General features: G+C 41.1%; 2 protein-coding genes across 6 annotated transcripts; one reads left to right on the plus strand and one right to left on the minus strand.

Moving 5' to 3' along the window:
• Positions 1–2,440: 2,440 nt before the first annotated feature.
• pla2g10 (phospholipase A2 group X) lies at positions 2,441–5,408 on the minus strand. The gene is given in 5 exon segments (XM_053443800.1): positions 2,441–2,631; positions 3,716–3,822; positions 4,490–4,658; positions 5,260–5,327; positions 5,329–5,408. Coding segments are annotated over 5 exon segments (573 nt in total). The 3' UTR covers positions 2,441–2,482.
• A 3,888-nt stretch (positions 5,409–9,296) lies between these two features.
• zc3h7a (zinc finger CCCH-type containing 7A) lies at positions 9,297–20,769 on the plus strand. Of its 5 annotated transcripts, none has more exons than XM_053443559.1 (23): positions 9,297–9,448; positions 10,768–10,874; positions 12,663–12,813; positions 12,882–13,085; positions 13,540–13,698; positions 14,251–14,331; positions 14,579–14,632; positions 14,714–14,753; positions 14,850–15,187; positions 15,290–15,530; positions 15,637–15,665; positions 15,754–15,898; positions 15,994–16,152; positions 16,661–16,866; positions 17,395–17,495; positions 17,681–17,862; positions 18,010–18,083; positions 18,204–18,337; positions 18,428–18,533; positions 18,641–18,749; positions 18,826–18,959; positions 19,877–20,040; positions 20,126–20,769. In XM_053443559.1, the coding sequence occupies exons 2-23, from the start codon at positions 10,807–10,809 to the stop codon at positions 20,313–20,315; spliced, it is 3,069 nt and encodes a 1,022-aa protein (XP_053299534.1). In that variant the 5' UTR covers positions 9,297–9,448; positions 10,768–10,806; the 3' UTR covers positions 20,316–20,769. The 5 variants fall into 5 exon arrangements, with proteins under 5 accessions (XP_053299534.1, XP_053299535.1, XP_053299531.1 ...); XM_053443560.1 differs by having other exon boundaries at positions 12,663–12,702; XM_053443556.1 differs by having other exon boundaries at positions 18,010–18,337.
• The last annotated feature ends 112 nt before the right edge of the window (positions 20,770–20,881 follow it).

Raw genomic sequence — 20,881 nt, forward strand, 5'->3', positions numbered from 1 at the left:
ACCGCTGGGGGTTTCACATGGCAACATGTCCGGAGGTGAAATAAAATAATCATCTGGGTAAACGCTCGGAAGAAGTGTTTACCCAGAAGCTGAAAAAAACAATTAGAGAGTGTGCCTCACCATTGAAAAACAGGTGGCATGGGAAATGCTGGTGTTCCTCACACACTTCATTGCTGAGAATCATAGCAGGGACCAAATCGAAGCTATTATTGGTATGAAATTATGTTTATAAATATTTATGTGCATTTATAATTCCATTTTGACATATTGTGAATCATCGGTTCCCCACCATGCAAAGATAGGAGCAAGACACCTTGACAAAGTTTGCTGTTTCTTTTATCGTTGTTTTGTGCATTTGTGTTGGATTTGAATCTGATTTGAATATCATTTTGTGCTCTTTGTATTCATCTCACCTCTCTTTGTTGTGGGCTGTGTTTCTTTTGCTGTTTTGTTGTTGTTGGACTGATTTTATTTGAGTGACTTCCTAAAGAGGCTCCGGTCCGGGCCCGTGTCACACCTACCCGTCCCTGGCCATACCTCGTCTGGTTAAAACTGAACTTTAAGTCAACAGTGGCAGACAGAGGGCGCAGTCTGCTGATGATTCTGAAGTCAATATTAAAAACTAACATAGACGTGCACTGAAAACAACTGTGGACAAGTGAGATCATCAATAAAGTCAAGGGCTGGAATCCTTGACACACCACTTCAAGGCAGCAAGAACCGCAGAGAGGGGTGAGTGGAAAATGTAATTTGCAGGGGTTAGAGGCAGAAGGAAATATATAACCTTGTGTATTGAATTGATTTCTCTGTCTGCCTCGTGGCGGACAGAGCGTATGACTTCCACAACTTCCCGAGCTCATACCAGGCGAAGGTTGGACACAATCGAGCAAGTGTTTGTGGGCCATGACCCAGATACTTATTTCCAGTCCTGGGCCTTTGGACACTGCACCACAACATCGACTCCCATTTCAATCGGCGCTCATGAGCGGTGCACCCTCTCAACAAAGAAACTGTGTCTTCCTGTGCGAGCCCCAGAGACGGGCCTTTGGAGTGCAAAAGCTCACTGGAGCAGTGGCATCTGGGAGGGTTTTGTTTACTGTGATTACAGACATGATGGCTGTAGTGTTTACTGGGTGTCAGAGGGGAAATGAAGGTTTTGACTCCACGGAGGGACTGAGAGCGGTTCCCGAGCCAAACCCCAAAAACCAACTGTGTGCGACCGAAATAATGTGACCGACTGTGTCAACCACTAAAACCCCATTCAGTAACAGGCATCTCATTTCTCAGAGCTTAGGTGTATAAATAAAATCTGTTTTCCTTTTCATGCTTCTAAATGATATTGATTTTAGCAAAGATTCTTTTGAAGCAAAAATCGTTTTTGAGTGGGCTCCCAAAATTGCCCGGATCTATTAGTGGTGGGCTTCTAGTTTAGTGATTATGAATATGGCGCCATCTAGAGGCAATATCTTGATCCTACAGAGGTTATTACAAACCAGCTGAGGCCCCGCTGGTTTGATGACACCATTTTTCTGTGCAGGCTTCCTACTATGTAAAGGTCGCAAATGTCACGTGACGCTTGTTTAAGTGCTGCATCGAAAACTGGAATCATGCACATGAGAGTTTTCCTTACGGTCTCACACCCTGGTGAAAGTACACAAAGTCACTTAATAGCCATCCACTGAATATAACTTTTTCTGAAGGCTCCATGGGAAAGTTCCTTCAGGCACAATGATCTGTAACCATGGTGTACTGCTGGGAAAACATTGGAGGAACAAAAGGCATTTTAGTTTAGTTTATAAACATGGTCTGAATCAGTGGAATTAGTGATTCAAGTGGCTTTCTACGTTATTAAAATAAATCTACATAGGCAAGGAAACTCGTTCATGCATGATTTTAGGTTAAAATAAACTAAGGGTTGAGTCACAGTAAACATAGACTTTAAATTTAAAAAAGCTGAAAAATCTGATTTTAAAATTGTCATTCGATTAATACATCTCCAAATACTTTGTTTAAAGCCTAATGAATGAGGCGTAGTCAGAAATAAGACCACAGCACAGGGAGCTACCTTCAGAGTTATGAGGTCGAGTTCTCTCCTGCATATAGTATTTCATTTATATAAGAGTAGTCTGTTGTGGAGCAGCTACCTGAGCTTTCCCCTGCTGTTTAACATCTGACTCTCTTCTGAGCTCTGACTCAGCAGAGGAAGCACAGGAATGCTCAAGTCGTCTTTTTTTTCCATCCGAATCCGAATCTGCTGCAGTCGTAAATCCTGATGACTCTTCCAGAGAGTCAGGAGGCGTTTGTCATGTGTTTCTCTCATGTGAGGTAAACGTGTTATGTGTCTTAATAGTGTTTTTTCCTTATGGAAATATTGTTTTATCCCACAGAATTCAACCATGATGATGATATAGTTTCAAAACAGCTCATAAAAGACACAATATTGATTTTTTCGTCTGTCATCACAGCAGATTTGTTTATTGTGTCAATAAATACTACACATCGGTTGTTTGTAACCGCACATAAAATCCGGCCACAAGGCATATTTTCGAATGAACGGTGCTTTTCTCAGGCATTTGGCAGCGTTTCTGTCACACTTGCACAGCAGCATTTCGCAGTTGTCCTCCAAATCATCTGCAATGATAAAAAGTACAGTGACAATCATCAGTCAAGCTACGAAGAGGATTTTCATGGAAGAAGTGATCAAGGGTTGTGATCACTTTTTCTGATGTTTGCAAAATATTAGATCTTATAACTAGAAGTTAATGCTTTAAAATGGTTAAATCAAAGAAATTACTTAAAACTAAAAGGAAAATACATTAATTGTGAATACTGTGAATTGATTTTATAATAATTTTTCAAAATAAATCAATAACTGGTGCTTTAAAGAGTAAACCTCATGAATTGTGTTGCTATTACCATCACTAACACAGCACCCACTCTAAACCGGCCTGTTCGGAATGGGCTGTTCTTCTGTACTGTGGTAATGCTCCGGAGCTATTTCAGAATTATTCCTTGTAATTAGTAAGTCCAACCGGAACTTTTTGTGTTTTTTGTCAGCTGGATGTTGTTTGCAGAGCTTTTTATATCCAGTCTATGGTGCAAAGTGAAGTCAGAAAACTATGCGCTCATCCTACCTGGTTTAACTGAAAATTGTATAGGTGGTGTTACTCGATATATTACATGTCAGCTATTTCAGAGGTGTTTTAATCCTCAGACCCAAGTTCACAACTTTTCAAAATAAAAGGTCGGTAATTCAGCTCAATATAAAACATTGCGGCAAGAAAACAAGAGTTACAGAGGGCAGGTCGCCTGTTAATAATTTTTCCATTGATACTGAATGTATTGTGTCTCCAAATTGCCCGAAAAAGGCACTGCACTTCCCAGGGCCACTATGAACACACATGAGAAGTGTGAAGCCAATAGGATGAACAGTTTGTGAGATATGCGTTTCACAGACATACATAATTTTGTGTAATTAGTGGGTAGATATGTTACTTTGATTCATGGGGATTAAATAAGGGTTGTAAACATCTTGTTTTCCTCATCAACTGCCTTCGGGTGTTTTTATGAACTCACAGACTGATCCCTGTCAGGGTTTTATACTGGTGACATGATTTTTTCGTGAGCTGCAACTAAGAAGAACAATGAGTATTTACTGTTCTTTGTTTTCCATAATAAACACAAAAATGTTGGCTAAGCATTAAATACACAGTACCGCACTCAGCTGTCTTGTCCTCACACGTCCACTGATACTGGTCTGTTTTGGTACTGCAGCCCAGACGCTCTGCATCTCCATAACAGCAATCATGCTTGTGGCAACACCTGAACGTAGCACAGAAAACATTAACAACAGCATGGACGTTTTATTTTGAAGGCTGAAGCAGTCAAAACTACGTCTAGACTTCACAGGATCAAGAAAGCAGTAGGTGGGTACAGTCCCTACTCTGTGGTTTGAACTGCACCACTGCTATTTTAAAGGCAAGAATCACCACATGAGTTTTCTCAACAGATAGTTAGCAGCTTACTGGTTTTGTGGGGGTTCAATGTCCTGCGGTGAAGAATGAGGCGGCAATTAGGATTTGGGTGTGGATTTTTTTTGCCTATTTTGAAGCGACCACTGGGCCATGTGAGTCGGCTGAAATTGGACATTTCCTCCCTCCATCCCATGGCACGGGGTTTGTGGTTCAGTCGACTCATTAGCAAGCGGAACCTGTGTGTACGGCCCAGGACGTAGCATGACTAAAAAGAGTCCAAGGCCTCCAGGAGGAGGAAAATAATGTGTACGTACCATCTCTGGAGTGGAGGGCTAAACACCACCAAAGCATGCTGGATATATATTTTGCTCAACATAATGTATAGGCGGGCCACATATAGAGTGTCAACATGTTTACATTTAGCTGCACACTATCATCGAGTGTTCTGACTTGTGAGATGTGTTTTCTTTCGGGGTCAGGTTCGAGGGGTGTGCGAGTTTGAGCTGCCGCCTCACCAGTCCGCCTGGTCCCTGGGCCAGCCCTGACCGCCAAGTCCACAGTAGCATCCGTACATCATGTAAGCCAGGGCAGATCTCCCTGTGCTGCATTTGATGGCGCCCGCCAGCTCGAGTAACCCTCTCCTGGCCCGCTGGGACCTGCGTGCTGCCACAGAGGCCACAGCCACTGCAAAGAGCAATGAACAAAAGAAGAGGGAGAACAGACTGAGCTCGCTCCTTGGAAAATGACTCACATCATCTGGCACTGGTTTTTGTAGCAGAATTTAATAAATATTGTACATAGAGGAACAGCAGGAGCATTGCAGATTCACAAAATCTTATTTAAGCATTAAAGTCTCACAAGAACATTTTTTTGCAGGTGTATTGACTTAAGATATCCATATTTTCCTGTGTATTGTTAAGATCTATATCTAATCTGATCTAAGCTGTAAAAGGTGCAGCTGCACTGAATTCCACACACCCTTTAAAAGTGAATAAGACTCAGATAAGACTTTATATTTTCTAACATCTTACTCCTCAGGAGCAACATGAAAATCTACACTCTACTGCCTGAAAACCTTGACCAGCTTCAGAGTAAAAATGGAGGAAAAATATATATTATTGTTAAGAACAACATCGATTAAATAACAATCTCACTGGGTCGCATGTAGTTTCTCCCGAAGGCTTTCACCTTCACTGACTCCGTTCTGTGTTCTAATAGTATCATTTAAGCCCTCAGCATTTCCTCACCTGTAAAATCTCCCCTTCAAAGTAAATGAGAAACTCACCAGACAACAGGAGAAGCAGTCGGTAAAACGCAGACATGTCAAGCAACAGGCAGCTCGACTCCACACTGTTCACTTTCACTCACTCTGTGTGAGTGGGGCATAGAGTTGAGAGCTTTTCTTAGGTGCTGCTTGAGTAATCTCCTGAGCATCACTATTGGCCAGAGGCTAATCCAGTGTTTGTAAAACAGTACGCCACCTACAGGACTAAAGCCTAAGGTTATTTATTTTTTACAGTAGATGTGGAAGAATATTTTTACTTTTCAGGAGACACAAGACATTTAAGGTATTCATCAAATTCAAATACCCACTATCCAATAAAATCCTTTCTAACTTATTTTATTTTCCTAACTAACCGAAGAATAAATGTTCCTTTCGTGTTTCTTAGTGGCTTCTAAAAATAACAGACAGACATTCTATGATGTCGCATTGTTTTTTAAACAAAGTTTCTCCAAATAAAGTTTCTAAAACTGTGACTTAACACCACGTCACACAACAAACTGTATAAACTTTACAGATCATAGTCACTCTTGATAGTTATTTTAGATCTAGAGTAATGATCAATAATTAAAACTACATTTTGGGTTTACCAAATATCTGATTAGCTCCACCAAGAAGCTTGTGTTTTTGTCTGTCTGTTGTCTGGACGGATTACCACAATGTGGGACGGCTGGGGCTTGGCGAAGACATATGCTCTCTGAGTGCCATAGTAGTGTTCACACGGAATATACAGGGTACAATAAATATGGATTAAACTAAAATAAACTTTTCTTAGACTATAAAAAGAGCCAAACAGACCATTCAAATAAAAGATAATTGTTGCTCACATTATAGCGCACTGCCAGTTACTCGAAGCAACACAACAAACAGTGTAGTTTAAATTCCTCTAAACAGATTCCACCAGACTTTATGATAACAATAATTGCACTCATAATGACACAGTTTTTCCTCCATAATGATGAAGAGATCGACCCGGAGCCTCTCGCCCATCTCCTCCTGCTGTAAATAAACATGTCAGTGGGGTAAGCAGAACAGAGCCTTGTCCCCATTAAACAAGCACTCAGGACATACTGTAGCTATCATTGTTGTCAGCCTGATTTACCGAGCAGCACTCCAAGTGTCTAAGTTTAACAGGCGAGGTTGTTTCTTTGACAAATTGCAGAGCTGAATCTGGAAGCGGCATGAATCCTGTCATATCTCTGCCTGCCATCTTTTTATTAGGGTTTCTGAAAGTATATTTTCTGCTCTGTCACACTGGACCCTGTTGTCATCTATAATGTGCTAATGTCAGGCCAGCTAAATCATAAAAGACACACGGTTTGGGCTTTGATAACAGGGGACACATTCACAGTGTCTTTTTGTGTGTGTGTGTGTGAGTGTGGTGCAGTTCCTCAGTGATGCTTCTGCACAATGTGAGATAAGCGCCTCCTCCTGGCAGTTTTTATAGCTGCCAGGTTGACTACTGCATGAGGAGATACGTCCCTTTATATATATACAAAGACACAGGTATATATCCCTATATATATATAGCTCCGATCCACTGCCACAAAACATCCAGCCAACGGTAAGATCACATCAAGCTGAACCCACCATGACTGAATATATATATAATACTGAAATCCCAATAAGCTACAAATCTGCAAAGAACTGAGCAGGAAGCCAAACAGGTATTTCTGTAGTTCTTTTTAACATTAAACCCCCAGAACTTTATGCATGATGTAGTTAAGAAAATGTTCACCCAAAAAAATCTAAAACATCTCTTTCGGATGAAAGTGGCAAAAGATTCAGAGGACTGCATATACTGATTATAAAGATGGGTGTCGTATCTCCACTTCCTCCCCTATACAGAAATGAAGCTCAAATAAATTTTCTACATTTGGAACCAGACTCCGCGCAGAAGGGATCGGGGATGGAACCGCGGTAGTGAAGTGTCATCGATACACAAGCTCAACCAATCTATAGTCAGTCTTAGCTGTAAACCCTGACCCTAACCCCATCAAGCATCAATATAACATATATTAATAACATCAGTGTGACAAGAACTATATCTAAAATGACCGAAACAATCTTTGAGAAAAAAGTAACCTGTGCTTTGACCTTTTAGTTTGGATCTTTTAAAATGGAGACTTCAGGTAGTGTTTGAGACATTTTGGCTTCACTTTTGGGGAACAGTCATGTCGGTCACCTTTATGTTCAGACTAAAGTATCAACTGGTATAACATCCTTAATTTTAATTTCAGAACAAACTCAATGTCTGTAAATGTCAACAAAGAAAAGAAAACACCCGGCCAACATTAAGATCAGCTGAAAATGTTATTGTCAGTCTGAAGCATGGTCTGAAGCCTTACCTTAACAGGTAATTGATAGTGTTGTTTTTTGGCCTTTCTGTAACTCAAGTCTCTCAGAAGTCGGATGTGATTGTACAAAGACAAATGATCAAAAAAAGACACTTTCTGATTAATACAAAAGGTGAGAGACTCAGAGGACTGTGTCCATGTCAAACAGTACAGCAGAAAAATCTCTGAAGTAGAAAAAAACATCCAGCCAATGTTGAGATCCAGTCAATTTGAAGCCTGAATACACCACAAACGTGCAATGAACTGAGCCGTGAGTAAAATCTCAGGTTTTACTGGTTTCCTTTAACAGAGACACTAACAAGGTTGATGATGATGTGATTGTTCAAGACAAATTATCCAAAAAGACCTTTTCAGATTAAATGAGAGCATCAAAAGGTGAGAGATTCAGAGAATTGTGTCCCGATCAAACATTGTTACGTCCAAAACAAATTAAAAACTTATGTTGGAATTGAAAACCAACTACTCTTTATACACTGCTGTTTTCACTTTGGTATAATGGATTTGACATTTCACACATGACTTACAAAATGCAGACAAAGATAAGCACTTTAATTGGTTCTGCTATTGCTTTTTTTTTTTCATGTCCACCCGAATGTGGGTAGATTTCACCTGAATGAGAATCAGACAGCAGCTCCAAATAAATCTGAGGAGAGGAAAAAGACGGAGTCAGCAAATGCTGAAAAGGAAGATGTGAAGTCGTTGGCAGTCTGCCTCCTCAAACAGATCTGAAGATATATATCTGCTGCTCTTAAAATGTATACTTGTTTTGTAAAGCCTTATTGAGCCGTGCACCTCATTTAAACACAGAATGAAACAGAATAAAAAATTATATGGAAAAAGTATATACTTTATTTCGAGATATCTGATCAGGGCATTTTGTCTTTGCTTTAATATTTCATGCATAGAAAAATGTCAACAAGAGACAAACATTTTCCAAAACAAAGAAGCATCCAAAGAACCATACACACAATTATAACTGCGTTAGCTGGGTGGTAATTGGAGTCAGAGTATGTGATTTGATGACCTCCTACATACCCACAAGGTGTGTGAGGTTCAGTGTCACAGAACCTGCCCTTCAACCAGTTTGGTTAGATTTTTTAAAGATGTGGAAACAATGACCTCAGATGAAGTCAACTGGTCAAAGTTTTCTTCCATCTGATAGATGAATTAGTAAATGAATGAAGAATGGATCAATTTCTTTTTTCTAAATAATTGCAAGATATTTTTATTTTAGATTCTATTTCTGCATTTGACAATAATGAAAGGAGCGGGGAAATAACTCTTGTTTTCTAGAATACAAAACTTAAAATAGACTCAATGTGGCAATGAGTCTGTAGTAGGACTTTACTTGTGACCTAACTAGTTTCGTTTGCAAGTAAAGTGACACGCAAAGGGAAAGACATTTGATCTTCTCATGCAAACAGTTCGGAATGCCGCAACAAAGGGCGGATCCTCATTATACTGAAAGCAAATGAAATGAAACCTGCAACAAATACAATTGGAAAACTGGATTTTTTTACATTATTGTGGATTTAATTCATGTTTCATCATCATCCTTTCTTTACCTTTATCTGTTGCCAAATGCAAAACTCTGGGTTGATCCCAGAAGTTGCATCGTCACATGTATGCGGGATGCTGTCGTGTCCCTCAGGTGCCTGCGGGGGGCAGCAGCGCCATGTACGCTCCGCCGCCCCTCGCAGTAGAAGAAGATGCAAAGGGCGGCCTTCAGCGGTACAGCCATCTAGCTAAGTTATTTAAGCTAAAAGGAAATAAAAGCATTTCTCCTACTTTTAGATAACCGACGTAAGGTTTGTTTGGAATAAAGATCCATTCATGTGAGTACGTACTGCGGCCGCCGGCGGCTCGTTTCTCTGATATTCGCCGGGTCCCGGTCGGAAGAGACATGAACAGATCGCTATTGTTTGCGTTGGGGAACTAGTTTAACTTTGGCATGTCTGCGCTTTGTTTGGTTCCCACTTCTCCTGGGGACTGAGCCCGATAGCGTCATGGTGCCGGTTGAGTCTGTGTCTTTCACAGCGTAGTTTGAAACTGTTGCGCTTTATTTGAGCGTCGGCAGCGGTTAAAGTGTGCGTGTGGGCTACGAACAGTGAAGCTTTGCTAGCATCTGATGCCTGCTAACGAGAAGTGTCCCCCAGTTGGTAACACACGTGTGCTAAAGCATATGCATCCATAATCGGACAAGGGTTTATTTCCTTGTACAACTCCCATTCTATATATTTATTTCTACTGTCAGTCGTATGTGAGTAATCGTGGTTGTTTGGCTTCCGGGCACAGTAAAGTTCCCGAGAGTAAAAGTTTGTTTTGGGCTGTTGCAGTGCAAATCAGGACATGCCCACCCGCCCATTAGCTAACATGACGTTACCATAACTTTTCTGCCCCATGAGTCGATAAGCAAATGTTGCTGTGACCCAGATCCTCTTCTTATCAGGGAACCCGTTGAAATGAACTTTAAAGTAACGTAGTGGAAACCTCCATAGCGATCAAACACAAGCGGGGCTGACAGCTTTAAATTGGCGGGTTTATGTGTTGTGATTTAAATCCTTCACGTCAAGGGGCTGCTAATAACGCCATGTGCTCTAATAGAAGCCATGTGGGCTGTTTGGATGACCAACACTCATCGTGTATCCAGTGAAACACTTGAGTGGGTCAGACAGTAGATTCTACTAACTCCCGAATTGAAAGTGTCCGATAATGGCCATCATTCTGTTAAAAGAGCAGATTGAATGGATCCCCGCGTTCAGGAGCTGAAACCCCTCCCCCGCTACAGATCCAGATATTAAGCTTTTACTGTAAATATGGTCAATAATCAATGGGCGCTTCATTTGTTGACATCGTTAGCTCCCTGGCTAAAGGAAAACAGAATTTCCGGATCCGCACTGTCGACGTTCTGACTGAATGCGGAAGCGACCAAAGTTGCAGTGAAGCAGGACGAGGCTCATGTCGACAGGCTGCTATAGTGACCGTCAACCAGTTAGACGACCTGCTGCTGATTGTGATTCATTAAAAAGGACAGGGTGTGTTTGTGATGACACTGTTGGGGATTTTTCCTGTGTGTGTGTGTGTCTATTTTTCTTCCTCCTGGTCAATTCAACAAGAGTAATACCGATGACAATGATGTTTGTCATCATTTCAGGTGCTGACCGAGGAGCGGATATTTCAACGCACAACCATCATGTCCGCAGCGTGTCAGGACAGGAAGAGCCGTTGGCAGGAGATCCAGAAGGGCTTGCAGTTCATCCAGTGAGTGTCACAGTGGGGCATGGGTCAGATGCCGTTTTACGTGTGTACAGACAAACATCTGGTTCACGCAGGGATCCATCATTTTCATACAGCTGTTCTCACATTATGTCCTATGTAAAATATTCAGTCTTGATTTTGATTTAAACAATATATCACATTTGTTTTTATTCAGAGTATTGATTCAATTGTTTATAAAAGTCTTTATTAATCTTTTGAAAACAGGGGTATGCTATTTAATCTTTAACAACCCTTTGGGCACACCTATTGCACGTCTGCATCCTGGGAGAGGGATCCCTCACAAGTGGCTCTCTGAGGTTTCTACTTATTTTTACCCCGTTAAAAGGGTTTTTAGTAGTTTTTCCTTACTCTTGCTGAGGGTTAAGGACAGAGGATGTCACACCCTGTTAAAGCCATATGGGACGAATTGTAATTTTGTGAATATGGGCTATACACATAAAATTGATTGATTGATTTGGTCTTCTCTAATGTTGATCAATTTATGAAATTGCGGTTAACTCGATGACTGCTGTGTAGTTTTTAATACTACTACATAAGAGAGAGAGAGAAACAAGGTGGTGTGAGGTTTGGGTCACTGCTTGCTAATCTGATGGTATCTTGCACTCAAATGATATCAGAAAGTTTCACTAATATGATAATGCAACTCTTCAAAATTACTCTTGTGTAAAGTCTAATGACTATTCTGGGTGGTTTCAGCTCCTGTGTTATAAACCTGTTTTAGACACAGGGCCTAGAATATCACTGTTGTCAGTTCATTAGAAGAACAAAGCTTGGTCATCTCTGTAGACAGTATAGTGCCCGCGATGATCTGTCATTGTTGCATCATGTAGCGCTGGTGTCAGTGAGTCAGCTGATTACTGTCAGTACTGCCGCTTTGTCTTCTAATGTGGGTTTGTAGTCATGCATCTGGTGCACTGGCTGTAACATCCACATGCTGTTTCAGAACTGTGCCAGGCAGCGCTTCATTTCATTTCATCTTATCTGACAAGGCCCCTTTATCCGCGAAACAAAAGTGATACTTAAAATACTACAATGTATTTCATCACTGTGCAGTCAACATGAAACTTCACTGACAACACAACTATGACTATCACACAATTTTCCACTGTAACATTTAATTGCACTTAAAATCAAATCCTTAACAGTGCACCGAGGTAGTATTAACTGTTGCAGCCATTACTCTTGACAGTCAGCTCTGCTCTGTGTCCACATGCAGATAACCCAATATAACGTGTTGAACAATCTTGTATAATAGATGACATTTAATAACTTAAAAATGAAAATTAAACCATTAGAATATTTAGGCCTGTGGGGAGGGAGAGTTTTTTGTGGACTCTGCAGTCAGCATCTGCACACACAGCAACCAAACCAAGGACACAAAAACACACACACACACACATGCACACACTTCATCGAATATCAGACTGACGTAAGTTCATTTCCTGGAGACGTATTCTCACCTTAACCATAACTTCTACTGGCCTAAACCAGTCCCTTACCCTGACTTTGATCTTAATATAGCCTTACCGTAACAAGTAAACCACAACGGCAACTGCCAGTTATATTGTGAATAAAATAAAATATATAGCTGTTGCAATTTAAATAATTTAATATTTTACTTATTTCATTTTTCATCTAACTTTGTGCTGAATTAAGCTAAATGAGTTTGATTGAACTCGAATTAAATCGTAATCATATTTCTTTTAGTTTTTTAGTTTCTGTCCAGTTGAAGCTTTGAAAGGTTGTAACTCAAACCTCGTTTCCTTTCAGGTCAACTCTTCCATTTCCAGGAAACCAAGAGCAGTATGAGGTAAGCTATGTAAACATCCACCTACTATTTAGCATCAGCACTTGTACTGCACGAAGCAAAACCCATTTATGGACATTGACAGGGAGACATGAAAAAAGGCCAGTGATCTTGGTGAGTAAGTAAAAGGGCAGACCCACTGCACTGTTTTCAGAACTAATCTGGTTCTTTCTAATTTCCAGGTGTTCATTAAGGACCTCGTGTGGAATCTTTTTGGAGAAGGAAATGACGTGTATAACGAGGGGGAATGGACCAAATCCATCGAGATGTACACGGAAGCTTTGAACATAGCGGAGTACGCTGACTCTGAGGATATCTCTGTTCCAACTGGTTTACTAGAGACGCTGTATTCAAATCGGGCTGCTGCATACCTAAATGTTGTTCCGGTAAGCAGGTGGCGACTGTCAGCCTCGAGTCTCTTTCAGTTTTACTCTGAAGCACTTTAAATGCCAGCTCCCTTTGGCCTGACGCTTCACACTGTAAGTGCTCAGTCTCCGGCCGTCCCCTGAACCTCACTGCACACTCACTGGCAATAAAAGGAACGCTCGCATTGAAGACTCTGTCGACTGCAGGTTCTCTGACTGATCACAGGCTTTGACAGGGCAGCCCCATATCGGTACTGTCCGAGGAGCGTCCTGTCAGTGAATGCATAGTCATGTTACATGGCAGTGAACAAACACTTTTCCGGGAGGCTACATACCGCACCCATACTTGAGTCAATCCACTGAACACATGACTGGAATCAATCATGAGCAGTGTCTTTACTCCGTGTTTTCTACTACATTATGACTGAAGAGCTTTCCATAACGCTGTGGCATCTTTTTTTTTTCTTTTTCTAAGGGACTTTACGACCAAGCACTAGAAGACTGTGAAAAGGCTCTCCACTTGAACGAGGGGAACTATAAAGCACTGTACAGAAAAGCAAAATCTCTGAAGGAGATGGGGAGGCATCAGATGGCCTACGAGACGGTTGCCAAATGCTCTTTAGTTGTGCCCCAGGTAAGGGTCATAATCCGTGTGTTTCCATATTTACTTAACCAAATTGGCAGGACATCCTCTTACTTTATCACTGAAAATGTGACAAAAGTTGAAATGTCATACAGGCCGCCTGCAGGCACAGCACACCCAGTAGAGTCATGTTGTTATTAAAGGTCCCATATTTTGTATTTAATTTGACGTTTTTAAAGCCATAAGAAGATACTTTGTGATTTTAGGCTCCAAAAACAACTTAGGTAAAGTTTTACATCAGTCTTACGGTTCTCTCCGGAGCTCTAGCTAACCACTTGTTGTCTAGACCTGCTCATTAAAAAAAAATTAAACATCTCTTTTTACAATATGGGACTTTTAAAGATCAGCAGTGCATTTAAAGACATGTTACTGCTACTATAAGTATTTATTCAGAAATTTCCGGGGAAACTGTTGTTGACTCACCGTTGGGGAAATGTCAGATTGTGTCACAGATGACTGCATCAGGTTTGACACTGGCCAGTCCACATTCTAACATTTGAATAACATTTTGAATAATTGCTTCTCACGTTATTATTTCCCCAGGATCCCAGTGTTACACAGCTGACTCAGGACCTTGCCAAAATTTTGGGATTGAAAATCCGTAAAGCTTATGTGAGGAGTAAGGTATGTGTGTGTTTCAAGAACCATCTCAACCATCTTATGACAACGAAGAGAAGCCATATCAGATCAGGTGAAATTGGAATTCACTAAGAAGAACCAGTTGTAAATGTTCTAGTTAAGGTCATAACAGATTGGAATTTGTATAGATTTTTTGTTGCTTTTGAAGTGTTAGTTTATAAAATGCGTTAAACCATATGATGAACATAAATAAATCAAATTGATTGATTTGTGTATTTTCCTTTTTTAACAGCCTGCCTTGAATGTTATGCGAGGATCAAACTATCAAGATGCATCATGTGACAAGGTAAGGAAGCTTCAATCCCACTTATGGACGTGTATTTTCCCATTAAAGACATGATTCAATGAAATTCTTCTAAACTTTCAGTTTTCCCATGGCTCCTCTTCAGTTGAAGATATAGAAGTTGGTAAGTTGAATACTTAACCTAGCTATGATTTGGTTATCAGAGCAGAGTAGGACAAAGGTCACTCATTCATCTTATCTGCCCCTGATGTGTTTTTAGAAGTGCCTCAGTTGACCCAGGACGGCAGCATTTTGGCTCCGGTCCTGGCTCCCATCCCCGCTCCAGTGGCAGCGCACCCGCCCCTGAATGATGCAGTGGTGGACGACTTTCTTCCCCAAAACAGTATCTCATCGGTGACCCCGTCTGAACCTCCGGGTTTCGAGAACTTTATCCTGCCCGGGTCTTTGCCCACGTCAGCCCCTCTCCCTGTGCACGCATTTGTAAACGGGTGCAGAAGCGCGGACCCTTGCCCTCTACTTGAAACCAGTTCAGATTTTGACACAGACATTATTGGGGATGACCTAGATGATCTTCTGGACCAAGCCGACTCCGACATGGTAAGTCAGATAAGTAAAGATCAGATAAGTAAAATGAGTGTGTCGACATCTGAAGAGAACCGTGATTTAACCATTCCCATTCTTGTTGTGTCGTTTATTCAGGTTATACCCACAGTGAAGGGCCCTCTTCCTCTGCCCATCAGTATTGCCTCGGGCAGTTCCATGTCGAGTCCATTCCTAATGCAATCTCACATCAACCCGTTTCTCCAGCAGTGCACTGTGACTCTGCCCCCGCTCTATCACAAATCAGGGACAAGTACATATTTTGATATGGACACTTTTGAGGCCCTGCCCCCGCCGCTGGACTCCCTAGATACGCTCACCATGACAGACTTCAAGACGGGTATTTCTCTTTGTTACCTTTCTTCTGTAGTCATGTATCAGATTTAGTAAGTAAATAAATGGCCGGCTGATCTTGTTTTCTTTTCTCTCTCTTGTCCAACTTTCAGATTATGTTTCAAATCCGTTCATTCCACTGGTAATTCATTCTATATGTTATTAATTATTGGGCACTTCAGCTGTGTATTGTTACGTGTTTATATTTTGTCACTTCTTTTTTAATACAGCTTGACAATAAGGACACCCCAATGGGGATGGCAGTGGGTATGCCTGAGGTGAAGGGTCTTCCTGCTGCTGTGGATTTAGCAAAGAGCCCATTAGCTGAGACGCATGAATTCAAACAAGCCTGCTCGATGTGCTATGTCAGAACTGGTGAGGAATCCTTTTGTTGGATTTTTTTTTTTTTGCAAAGGAAATAATGTTGCAACCCTGTAAACGTTTTTTTGATTTATTTTTCCTATCCACAGGGCCACGTGTGTTGGATTACACATTTCATACCGAAGAGCATAAATGCAAAAAGGATGCATTACTTGGCAGAATCAAACATTCGCCAGATAAATCGTGGAAGCTCATTCGGCCCAGACCAACAAAAACCCAATATGTAGGGCCATATTACATTTGCAAAGGTAACAATTACAAACGTGATTTTCTTTTGCCCTTTTTTCCCCCTTTTATATTAAATCATTGATTTTAACGTAAATCATCTTTATGCCTCCGATAGCCAGTGGCCAGAGGCAATATCTCAGCAGCACCTTGAAGGAATTTCTTCAAATTCAGTTGGACTTATTGATGGACTGATTAGACTTTGGTGGTCAAAGGTCATGGTGATCTCATAAGAGTCTGGAAAAAGTTGTATATAGACTGAAACTGCACTGGTGGGTGGAGGCATATAACCACAGGCCGCTATTTCTAGTTCTGTCCCTAAAGCCCATCACTTAGATTTTTCCAGAGGAAAAAAATTGCAAAAGTACTAATTTCATTAGTAAAGTAAAAGCAAAGAAGACCCTAGGTACGTTGACTCGTTTACCTTTTTCTGCCTCTAATTTTCTGTCTGCATGGCGTGTTTTCATTTTCTTTGACTTTCACACTTTGCTGTATCTGGAAAAGAACTAAACGTACAATTTGTCGTTTCAGAGGTGGCAGTTGGAAAAGAGTGCCTGTACCCTGGCCACTGCACGTTTGCATACTGCCAAGAAGAGATTGATGTTTGGACTCTGGAGCGAAAAGGGTTTATCTCCAGAGAACTGCTCTTTGATCCTTATGGACCCAACTCCAACATCCGGTTGAGTGTACCCAAAATCTTACAGGAGCATCGTGGGATTTTCATGTTTCTCTGCGGAGTGAGTAAACTCAAATATGGTGGGGTACATTTTTAACAAGGGTATAACAAGTTTTTACTAGAAGTGATGCACGTAAGCGGAATAATTTTCCTTTCAGTGTGAGGAGAAAAATATTTAATAATGTTTTCCCTCCAGATGTTTCTTACAATCTCCGGCTGTCAAGAAAACAGATTATTGGTCCAAATTTGACACTTAATCTGAAAAATAAGTAAAAGTGAAGGAAATAATTTTGCTCGTTGATGTATATTTTTTCTTTCTGTGAAATATTTATTTTTCTGGTACTTATTAGTAGCTGAAAGACTTTGAACGGTTATTATGGAGTGTTAAGTGGATGCAAGAATATAATATAATTACACATAAACATTTTCTGCTGCAAGGTTGGTTTTATGTGCCGACTAAAGCAAACCCTCCCTCAAGCTGCTCTGCTGTGTAACAACAGTGGAGCAGAGTGATGGATGTCGCCCCTATCAGCCTTCTGTTATTACCAAAATACGTTTGCACTGGTTTTAAATTGAATGTGCTCCACAGGTCTGCTTTGACCACAAACCCAGAATAATCAGCAAAACCAACAAAGATCACCCTTCATATTGCTCTCATCCAGTGACGGAGCACGTCTTCGAGGACCATAAGTGAGTCATTTCACATTTCCTACCTCTAAAACCCCCGTGTTTACCTTCACAGCATGTGTGAGCGGTAGACTTGACATTAGAGTCCAACTCGTACACTAAAAGAAAACAAGACCCTGTGAGGGAATGAGATTATGAGGTGTGATTAAGATAAGATTGTGAGCATTGAAGTTCTGTTTGTCTTTTAGGTGCATGGTCCACGTTTTGAAGGAGATCACGGTCCGATATTCTAAAATCAGGCCGCTGATTCTCCATTGCCAGCTGGATCTCTGTCGCCATGAGGTCCGCTACGGCTGCGTGAGAGAGGACGAGTGCTTCTACGCCCACAGCCTCATCGAGCTGAAGGTCTGGATGATGCAGCACGAGCTTGGTGAGACTCTATTTTCCATCCTCGCTCAAATTGGTTTTACACCTCAAATACACGCCTTGGGATCTTTTCTTTTCCACAAAACCCGAATGAACAATTTCCGCAGTACTCGTCGCCGCTTAATGACATTTTTTCTTTTGCATCATAAAGGTATTACTCATCAAAGTATTGTCCAAGAAGCAAAGCAGTTTTGGAACACCACAGCATCGTTGCAGGGAGTCCAGGTAAGTCATCAGGAGTCTGTTTGGTGCTGGTTTTTCCAATCCTATCAGTGTGATGTTACATTAACAGTCCTCATTGGCTTTGATGGGATTTTAACCCTTCCCTTCCAATCTCATCCGCAGCTGTCCAACACACAGAGGAGGTTCGGGCCTCCAAATCTGAAGATGATTTTTGTCTGTGGCCAGTGCTGGAGAAATGGCCAAATGAGCGAAGCTGACAAAAACAAGAAGTATTGCTCGGCCAAGGCAAGACACACGTGAGTTTTCAGAGGTCTTTGTTAATGTTTAAATAAAAAATAACTGTATAATCCTGTGCATCCTCACAAAGTCTGTCTCTTATGTGTCAGGTGGGCGAAAGACAGACGGGTGGTGCTTGTAAGTTCCCATGAAAGGAAAAAGTGGACAACAGTTCGAGCGCTTCCAACCAAAAAGCCGATCCCGTCTCAGTTTGAGGTGTGGAAAAAACTTTTCTCGACTGAGCTTGCCTCATTTGCTTCTTTGCGTCTTAAAACCAAATCCCAGCAAGGATCACCAAATGTTTTTTTCTTTTCCTTTCCTAGATTTGCATTCATGTGACTTCTGGAAAGAAGTGTCAGTACTTCGGGAACTGCACATTCGCTCACAGTGTAGAAGAACGGGACCTTTGGACCTACATGAAGGAAAACAATAGTGAGTTGGGCTCTCTTGCTTGGGGGCATCTAATTAGTATGTGACGCACACTCATTTTTATCCCCTCCTCATTCAGTTCCAGATATGGATCAGCTTCATGAGCAGTGGCTGCAGTCCCAGAAGCCTGGCTGGGGGGACGAGACCTCGGATAACTCTGTGAGGGAGAACGGCAAGCAGATCCACATGCCAACAGACTACGCAGAGGAAGTGGTGAGTTTAAAAGCCCAGTGGTGTCAGTGGTTTTGTCTGGTGACCCATTCAAAGTGCTCTGGAGCATTTAGCTTGGGAAATAAGAGCCTACTGCTTTGTTTAGGTCGCATTCTACAAATGCTGTAGGATAACACGTTCATTTCCTTATCTTTGTTTTATGTGTTTATCATCTCCAGCCATTAAACTGGGTTGTTATGAAAACACAGAAACATTAGCAGCCGCGTTTTATTGCTTTTATACTCGATTGTTGATGAAATAAACACTATTTGTGCCTAATGCTTAACTTGTGTGATACAACATAAGATTTGAATGTTTTAATTCAATTATATGCAGACTCAGTAAAATAATGAAAATGTCTTTTGCAACCAGAATAGAATAGTTTTGCTTTTACGCTCCTTTTTTGCACCTATCGCAATAATAGTGATAGTTTGAGATGGAAATAGTCTGAATAAGATGATACCATTTTCTAATTACCTTAATCCAAATAGCATAATAGATACAGGTAACATAAAAATGACCAATAATCAAATCAAAACATGTGGAGTATTCTAACTTTAGTCGCATTATGTATACATCTTAATCACATTATAACGTCCTATTGAACTTTTCACATTTAGGGACATTGACTAATGGCTGTTACTAACTGCTTGTTGTCTCCATAAAAGATGTAGTAATGTCTCTAACATGTTAATGGGAATATCAATTGAATATTCTGATACCAGCTCGTGAAAACATCATAATCCAAGAGAAGCATTAAGCAGAATCAGGTCAAGGGGGGCCTGGTGTAAATCAGCTGCTGTCTTCATGTTATCACTTGGGTGAAAGTAGATGCTTAAATAAAAAAAGAAACCACAGTATATTTGGTAGTTCTGATAAACAGATGGCAATTAGTGAGATTGCTCATTCTTTCCCCCCAGGCTGGCAATCACTGTTGGCTGTGTGGTAAAAACTGCAACAGCGAGAAGCAGTGGCAGCAGCACATCACGTCAGAAAAACACAAAGACCGGGTTTTCAACTCCGAGGACGACCAGAACTGCTGGCAGTATCGATTTCCCACGGGCACTTTCAAAGTTTGTGAGAGGTGAGATTATCTGACGCAGCGTGTTGTTTGTTCCCCGGCTCCCAAGCTTCTGATGGTTGACATCTGATATGTGGTGTTTTGACAGGTTCCTCAAAGACACGTGCACAGAGGATGACCACTGTAAGCTGGCCCACGGGGAGCAGGAGCTAAAAGAGTGGACGGAGCGCCGGGAATTCCTTTTGATGAAACTTGCCAAAGCCAAAAAAGACCATCTTATAGCACCCAATGACAATGACTTTGGAAAATACAGTTTTCTGCTTAAAGACATCAAATAAAATGGCGACAAGATCCATGCTCACTGGATGACAAAGCAGTATTCCAACAGTCCTGAATCAGGTGATCCTTGAGAACCTCTGAGATGCACAGGAAGCAGCCTGATCACAGCATGGTTTTAAAGAGGGCGATCGGGGACCGGCCCTATGTTGGTGGCTAGTTTACTCTGATCAGAAGTACGGGAGTGTTGACAGCAAATTATTAGTGTAAGACACTTTACGCTTTGCTATGCACTTTTACAGTAGATCTGAAATCGGTGATGAACATACCCTGTGTAAACCCTGATCAGAGACGTGTTCAGACACCTAACAGTTGACCTAAAAGAATTGTTTCAATTTTCACAAGAAGTTTGTATGTTGATGACCTCTCCTTTTTTTCCCCAAGTTTTAAGTATGGGATACTTAAAATACCATTCTTTATTTTTATCCAACCAAATAAAGCTTATTTTATAACCTGTGTTTAAACTGCTGTGTTTTTAATTGATTTCACATCTGCAACTATGGTGAAAGATACTCGACGGGTAAAAGTCCCACACTGATGGGACAGGTAAGTGAACAAATGTCAAGTA

This window comes from Pleuronectes platessa, chromosome 16 (genome assembly GCF_947347685.1).
Source record: "Pleuronectes platessa chromosome 16, fPlePla1.1, whole genome shotgun sequence".
Taxonomy (NCBI): Eukaryota; Metazoa; Chordata; class Actinopteri; order Pleuronectiformes; family Pleuronectidae; genus Pleuronectes; species Pleuronectes platessa.

Excerpts from the sequence above, each read along its gene's own strand:
- zc3h7a (XM_053443556.1), top strand. The coding sequence starts at position 10,807 with ATGTCCGCAGCGTGTCAGGACAGGAAGAGCCGTTGGCAGGAGATCCAG. Across the intron at positions 14,754-14,849 it reads AGTTGAAGATATAGAAGTTG|AAGTGCCTCAGTTGACCCAG; the intron begins GTAAGTTGAATA and ends ATGTGTTTTTAG. Across the intron at positions 16,153-16,660 it reads GCCATATTACATTTGCAAAG|AGGTGGCAGTTGGAAAAGAG; the intron begins GTAACAATTACA and ends TTGTCGTTTCAG.